At 40.0% G+C, this 8,368-nt stretch overlaps 1 protein-coding gene across 1 annotated transcript in view; it reads left to right on the top strand.

Moving 5' to 3' along the window:
• Positions 1-8,368, top strand: part of TNKS (tankyrase) — a 264,386-nt gene that overhangs the window by 167,442 nt on the left and 88,576 nt on the right. Inside the window, exon 6 of the mRNA XM_019521853.1 lies at positions 6,979-7,073. Coding sequence (XP_019377398.1) covers positions 6,979-7,073 — 95 coding nt within the window. The remainder of the gene's footprint in view (positions 1-6,978; positions 7,074-8,368) is intronic.

Raw genomic sequence — 8,368 nt, 5'->3', positions numbered from 1 at the left:
TGGGGAGGAAGAGGCCCATGAGGCGGTGCCTGTGGTGGCGGGGGGGGGGGGGGCACTGCTCCCCCTGCTGCCGGGGGGGGAACGGGACTATCTTCTCTTTTGAGAGAAACCACATTCCCAAAAGAAATGCTTCCGGGAGTGATTTACCCTTGGTTGTGCCCATATTATTTTTCTCCTGAAGTGGCCATTTTACTCTAAGAGAAAAAGCATGAACATCTGTATACTTATGGTTTTTCCTGGGAGAGCAGTGACTTTCCCAGGAGAAACTGAATGTCAGTACGAAGCCTAAGTTTGACATAGCTGATGCTTCCTAAAAAAGCAATAAGCAAAGCTCCTTTTCCCTATTCTCATTTTCCTTTAAGCCTTCAACTCTTTTATACATTAGAGAAGAACAAGCAGAGGCTATAAAGTCTTCCCTCCCCCTTCCTTGTAAATGTACTTAAATGTTGTTAGAGTGGCCATAATTGCCATTAACTGCCTGAGAGCCATCCTGCATTAGTATAAAGTCCATTTAGGAACTTAAGTCAGTGAAAACTTAAATCAGTAGACGTAAGTAGTATTATAGCCAAGTTGGTCCTTGAAAACTGGGAGCTGGAACCAATTGATGGTATCACCCCAGTCTCCCTTTTGCTTCTGCACTTTATTTTAAATTTACTGTTAAAATCTTTTTAATAGCAGACTTTCTGGAGGCCATAAAGCAAGTCACATCTTAAACAGTATGGAAGCACAAAGGTGGTATTAACTGACAACCTATATTTGCATCTCCTGTTTGTTATAGAATTATTTAGTTGTGGAAGAACATTGATGTTTAGTGTAATGTCACTGTTTTCTTTAACAAAAAATTACATTACACAGAAAGACCATATTTGCATGGTTTACCCATCTAAAATGGTAGAGATTTAAAAATATTATAATGAAGGTATTTGCCTTAAGGACAACACTTTGTGAAACAAAGAAGAATGCGTGCAAGATTACTATAGAACAAAGTAGTATTGAGACAGGTGGCAGAAAATAATAATAATAAAAAGACAACCTGAATTATGATCACAAAATAATTCTGCACCTGTTAATGATGTTACAGATAATGTCCATCTTAAAATGTTATAGAATTGTAAAGCTATTACTTCCCTTTCATTGCCAGCACTTTAACCAGTTAGACTGAAATTAAAATTTCAGAAATAAAAAGTCATCTGCTTAAGGTAGTGCTGTTTCCAATAATCTGTACAATATCACTGCATTATGGGAACCTTTCTCCAGAGTTGTTTCTGCCAACACTGACTGTAAAACTAAGGATATTCAATTTAATGTTTAGGGTGAGGAAAAGAAGAAAAGAGCTTTGTGCTGGAATCTTACTCTTTATATTGTGTATATACATAGATATAAATAAATATAGGTATCTGATTTTGCCAAATGCTCTTGTACCTAAATAACTTTACCCAAGTGGCTTTAATCAGACTTCTGAAAGTTACTGTCATGTACAGGTAGTAGCAGGAATAGGTTCTATACAGTAACTACTGGTCTTCTTCTTTTAATGGTAAGTATTGCAGATCCTTAGGCAGCTAAATTTAACCTAAACTGTTCTTTTTGGGGAAAAAATAATGTAGGTTCATAGTATTTCAGACAGTTGTTTATTAATTATCTGAAATTTTACATCACAAGTAATATAGATCCTCAGAATTCTAATATTATAAAAGCCTAAGTCTGTGTATCTGTCTGCCTGTCTGTAATGATTTATTTGCACTCCAACTGGCTGACAAGCAGCCAATCAGAGTGCCAGCAAGTGTTTGAACAGGAGCTGGTGGTGGGGGAGCACCGCCATGATGGTGGGGACACAGGGGATGGAGAGCAGGGAGGCTAGGCCAGTAGCGCTGGCCTTGCCCCCTCTGCCCTGCTCTCTGCAGGTGGCAGTGATGGAGCAGTGGCAGGGATGAGGTGGCATGGAGATGACAGTGGTGGTGGCATGGGAGGGAGGGGGATCAAGATGCCACGGGGGGAGGCCACCAGCTCTGGCCTTGGCCCGCCTCTCCCCCCTTCTGTCATTGCAGGAGGAGCAGGCCGAACACAGGTTGGGGGAATAACAGGCACACTGCGACGGCAGCAGTGGTGGCAGGGAGGAGTGGATCCAGGCCCTATGTGGACCAGGAGCAGAATCGAGCCCCAGCTAAGGGAGAAGCCAGCCCACTGTGGTGGTGAGGGGGCAGCAGCGGGCCCAGCCCAACACTGCAGCGATGTGGGGGGAGGGGAAGAGTGAATCACCTCCTCCCTCCCCTGAGCCTGGGCCCACTCCTCCCCCTCATCAGCTCTGAGCCTGCTTCTCCTGTTCCCTGCTGCTGCCAGGTCAGCCCAGGCCCACTGCTCCCCCTGCTGCTGCAGCCCAGCTTCTCCTCACCCTCAGGCCGGTCCTTCCCTGCATCAGGCCCAGGCCCACTCCTCTCCTCCACTCCCCTCCCCACCACTGCGGCAGGGGAGGTGGGAGCGGGCCTAGACCAGGGGGGTGAGGGCGGGGCATGGGGCTCAGTCCCTGCATGCCCCCCCCCTTGTTATTCCTGACGGGCAATTGCTAATTATTAATAATCTTTCAAAAAGGGCAGAGTTACAATTCTTGCTTTTTAACAGCCAGGGAAATTAAGAGCTAGGGCTTTCAGGTTGCTCATGGGCTAGAGAGCCTCAGAGCTGGGACTGACTTTCTAGAAAGTGGATTTGCCATTGGGAAATCATTCCAGTCAAACATTTCTGACCACATCCACTTCTTGCCCAATTCCTACTTTGCCCCACGTTAGGGTGAGGTAGGTACAGAAATCAAAGGTTTCAAGGAACTCTCCGTAAACATGACCTACAGAGAAAGGATCATCAAATTGTAACTTTAGAAGAAAAAGAAAATAACTAAGGTTAAATGAAAAGAACATGAAAATCTGTCCTATTTCATTATCTAAAAATGACCTGCATTTCAAATTCCCAGGCAGCTCATCTTCAAAATTGTTAAAAGCAAAACCATCTGTTTTAGTATAAACTTGAGGTCTACACCCTTGCAATGATTGCCATCTTGTGTATAATGAACTCTGTTTAACTGCATGCTACCTGCTTAACTAGTTTATGACTAACATAAAACTTAAAAATAACATAAGTGTCTTACATAAGGGTCTACTATAGTAGAAGTGACATTGAATTCCTTTTAAGTACACTGGCAATTAAAAACGACATGTGATTGGCTTGATATATGGGTAAATCAGTGTGTAAATATAACTCTAGGAAGGTCAGTATACTTTAGAGGTTCCCATTTGTAAGCCTCTTGGCTACCAGTATAACACATGGAGAAAAGTAATTTGTAGTTCTAAGTCTTTTTTTAATGTTAAACTATTAAATTTATATATATGATTATAGTACATTATATGATATCACTACTCACAGTACCTGATTTCTGTACTTTTAACTCTGTAGGAATAATCCATCAGTTTTATATAAAAGTCCATTTATTGTTATGTTTTAGTGATTTATTTGTTTGTTTATTTTTATGATGCAACTAATTACTATAATGACTAAACTTTGTAGACTAGACCACAACTGTGGCTTATAGTCAAGAATTCATCCACACAAAGTCCATTGTTGTTTTTACAATTATTTTTTTCTGGCATTTCCTTCCCACCTACTGTGTTCTCCAAGCATTCTTACTGTACTCATAGTCTCCCAGGATATTCACTAGGCAGTCTAATGCACAACTACTCTCCTCCCCATGTATCTAAGGGAAGGGAAGAGCTTGTAGTCTACCTCACTGCCTCCTTTCCCTGGTTCCATAAACCTCCAGTATTATGCTATCCTCCAGGCTGCCTAGCTTGCAGCTGGGAAGCTGGAAGTGTAAACTGACTAGTTGTACTTCTGCAGGGAATGTGAAAGAGAGCTGAGAGCTCCAGTTATCTTCTTCATCTGAGATCATGGAATTGTGGGGTCAAGAGGACCTGGATAAAGAATGGGGTAGTTCATGCTTCTTAATGCCATTGTTGAAAGTTTTCTGGAAACAAAGGTGGTAATGCTGCTTTCATTTGCTGTATACTTTCATCATTTCTCCAGCCATAAGCTAGAAATACTTCTTTGTTTTAACAAAGGCTGAGATTCTGTTGCTGAGATTCTGTTAAATAGGGGGCAAAAGACAGCAGATTCTGTGACCCCTGAACACATAAGCCATATTTGAGTCATTATATTTTTAAGTCTTCAGAAATGAAGAAAAGTTAATAAGAGTCCATGTCTTAGAGTTCCCCTTGGTTGAGAACATCCTGTTAGTCTTGTTTAATATGAATGAGGAAGAACTTTGGAGCTACTGCTATCATATTAAAAATATGCAGATGAAAATTGCTATGATGAATTCAGTCAGACTGAAGAATGCCTTACTAGTGTACCCCTCTCATTCCACAATCTAACCTCAGCTCCAGGTAATGGTTCCCAAGTAGCTTTAGAATTCAGACCTTACTATGTACTATGACTGTTCATATTTCAACAAATTCTTTCCAGAGGTGTCATTACAATAATAATCAAGGCAACTGGTTCTTTAGAGAATATTTGAGTACAGTATTCTCTAAGTGTCAGCTGTGATGAGCTAGGCTCTTTGATACTGTATTTCTACAAACGTGTATGTTTTGATGCATCAAAAAAATCAAAATTTTACAAGCATCTTTTCTGAGGTAGACCCTGACAAAGTTAATGTTCTGTTTAAACAGTGAGAGGAAAGATTTTAGAGCAGAATAACAGGCCGCCAGTACTTTGAAGGGCCTCAAATTGGAAGAAATTATTTTTGGGGGCTTCAGTAGGGACTACAGGGGAGAAAATTCTGTAGATGGTCTTTCTTCTGTTTCATGTTTCTTTGCAGGATGAGTAGGTCAGATATCGCCTCTGCATTAGGGACTTTGCATGTGTTGTCTGGTGTTTACAGTGCATAATGAACTGTGAAGATGAAATAGATCATTCTCATACAAAACTGCATAGACACTCTAATATCCAAAAATAAACAGACAGTAAGTGAGGACATTTTTCTTTACCAGAGGTGAGTGTACACTTTGGTCATACAGTACAAATGATGTCTGTGTATTGCTTAGTAGTTCAGAGCAGTTATTGTTTTGGGAATGAAATGCTGTACCTATATTAAAAACATAATACAGCTTATTGAAAGTAGCAATAGTTCTAAACAAGCATTCATTCCCAGAAACACATACAGCATGTGGCTATACTGTAGCATCTGATATTTATCACAGGAAACACTAATATGACAACAGTTTGGTTAGCTAATAGAGGAAATGTTTCATAACACTTGTAATATTGTATATTTATAGACCTAAATTGTAGGTGTATGCCTAACCAAAGAATAGAGTATAACATGACTTGAAAGTATCTCATCAGCTGTTTGAGATTTATTTTCTCTGTACATTGTTCCCGTATGAGTTTTGTGCCAAAAAAGATCAACCCACTAAGTAAGGTCAGCTGAAAACTGTCCTAGTCCCTCCAGTCCTAACCCATAGGGAAGATGGAAATGACACCTTCCATTTTCTATTCAAGGCTTACTCCTTCAAAGGAAGAAAGTACACAAAATTTGCTTCTTAATAGAAAGCTTTTAAGGTAATTAAACTTGTGGTAAGTATGTGAACAAAAGTGGGGAAATTGCTGTAAAGTTGAAAGACTTTCAATTACAATAACATTCTTATTAATAAGGTGAGAAAAAGAATGTGATTTTAATTATTGTACCGAGCTTAAATAGTCAAATGTTTTTTGTTTTAAAAGAACAGTTTGCAGAAGAATTAGACTTAGTGGGAGGAAATTATACGAAGGATACACAGTTTGCTATATGTTCATATGTATAGAGTTATTAGCATAATGCAGCATGCTTAGAAGACACCTGCATTCTTTGGACACAGAGCCAAAGAGCCATTCTGTTAAAAAATGAACAAAATGATCCTGCTACAAGCAGAGCAAGGGAACAGACTTACCTTGTTCTGCATTCACACATTCTCCCCCTTCTCCAAATGTTTCTTTGTATATGGCTTGCATGAAAATATTAGTTCATGCTTTAAGTGTGAATGCATTTCTGCAGGTATCAAACTTACATACATTGTGTATATACGATAAACATGGTGTGTGGGTATGTGCACTCTTGCAAATATCCAGCCTTTGTGCATACACTTTGCATTTCCTGCCCTCAAAATTGTACATGTCCTTTTAAACATTTGGGCTGTTTTTCAGGTATCATCACTATGACAGGGTGTTCTTTTACCTTAAAAGACTGTTTGGATAGTGTTTTATGTCTCTTTGCTGCATAATAATTCACCTTACGTAACTGAATTGTCAGAAGCAAATGGATGTCACGGAGATGTTGATTATTCATGAATAATGACAGCTGAAGCGCTGGAAGAGTCAGTTGCCACAGTTCAACCTGTTGGTTTAACTAGAAAGTATATAATAGTACAGATAACATCAAGTGTTCAAAAATCCTGAGTCAGGCCATCAAAATCATGAGATTTGTCTGAAAAGTTAAAAAATTTTAAAAGCAATACATTATGACTGCCTTCATATTTTTGAACATTCTAATAATGCTTCGGCTTGCCTTCTAGTTTTTAACCTTTAGGTTCATGTTTTTCATCTTTATTCAATATTCTAGTATGTTTACATGCCTAGTGCCTCAAGCATCTCACTGAGTATCACAGTAAAATCTCAAGTGTTGGCAACCATGGATGGAGAGGACCCTAAAAGATGGTGGTACCTAAGTATAGGTGTGACAAAGCTAACTACCACGTCTATTTTATGAAAAAATATTGATGAACAGAGAAGTGGTTTCTTCTACAATTTAGTTTTTGTTAAAAAAAAAAAAGGGGGGGGGGGGCAAAACATTTGACCATTCAGCCAAATCTTGCCCTTTGTTTAAATACTGAAAAGTGAACTATATAAATTAAAATATGGATGCATCCTGTTTCCCTGTCTAATTTTTGTTTTTATTTGCAGTCTACTCCATTACATCTAGCAGCAGGCTATAACAGAGTTCGAATAGTTCAGCTTTTGCTTCAACACGGTGCTGATGTTCATGCCAAGGACAAGGGGTATGTGGGACTGGTCTATGCATTCTCCATTTTCAAAGTGGTTCTGTGTTAATGACATTTACAATTTTTTCTTTTGTGTATTGTAACTCAGTCTGTCTAAATGAGTTATTCTTCAGCTGAAGAATTGGACTTGGTTTATTTTCAAAATCAAAATTAGTGCTTTATGTTTAATAATCTTTGAGGGTAAAATTTTTGAGAGATGAATTATGATGACGATTTATACTCCTTACTTCTGTAGTCATCTCTGTTATACCATCATTAAACAAATTTATATTTTTAAATTTGTGCTTGCATGGAATCATAGAAAAGTAGGGCCTCAGGAAGTCATATAGTCAAATGCAGTACTCAAGGCAGGATCATCCTTATGTAACCCATCCTATTCAGGTATTTTTCTAACCTGTTCTTAAAACTGCACAAACAACCCTCTCACCCAGCTACCAGGCACAGTGCCCCAAAACACCAATTATACCCCAACTTGCCACTGGTAAAACGGGATTGTGGCACTGTGTAGAATGGCAGGGTCCCAGGGGTGTCCATGACTACTCTGGTAGCTCTGCAACCACTCCCCTTTCCATCCATAGGACACCTTTCCTTCTTGCCTGCGACGCTTTGATGGAATAATAACAATAATAGGGAGGCTGCCCGTAGTTCTTCGTGTGACTCCAGTCCAACTAGACCCCCACTGGGTTTCCTTGGCACCCTACTGGTCTGTCCTTCCCTGCTGCCTTCGTCTTTCTGCTGGGGCACTGCACAGCTTCCCTCTGTTTGTCCGCTCCCCCCCACCCTTTTCTTCTGGACTGTGCCCCACCCTGCACTAAACAATAGCCAGTAAGCTATAACTGGTTATCACTGGGCTTATCAGTTAAATAATTAATAGATTGTTTAATCATTCACATCCTTAATACAGGTTAAAATTCCTTCCATTGTTGCAGTGGGTCAGAGGAGCAAGACCTTATAATCAAGAATCTCATGGTGTTTTCAGTCCAAGCTGAAGCATTGTCACATCCCAGTCAAAATAGCCAGCCTCGGCTGTAGCCAACTCACAGTGCTTTTGAGGAAGGCAAAAAAACCCAACAACCCACAGACCACTGCAGCAACTGGAGGGAGAAAATTTCTTCCTGGCATCATGTGGCAACCAACAAAGTTCAAAAGCATGGGAAGACCAGAACACCCTCCTTTCTGCACTGCAAGCTGGGAACTGCAAACACAGCTCCACACAGCCTAACTGGAGAGCCAGAATGCCCTCTTCTGTCATCCTATTCCCTCCATGAATTATCCCAACTCCTTTTAATCTT

Source organism: Gavialis gangeticus, unplaced genomic scaffold (assembly GCF_001723915.1).
Source record: "Gavialis gangeticus isolate Ggan-Ray unplaced genomic scaffold, GavGan_comp1, whole genome shotgun sequence".
Classification (NCBI taxonomy): Eukaryota; Metazoa; Chordata; order Crocodylia; family Gavialidae; genus Gavialis; species Gavialis gangeticus.
The sequence above is the reverse complement of the archived record's forward strand: the minus strand, read 5'-3'. Positions and strand labels throughout refer to the sequence as shown.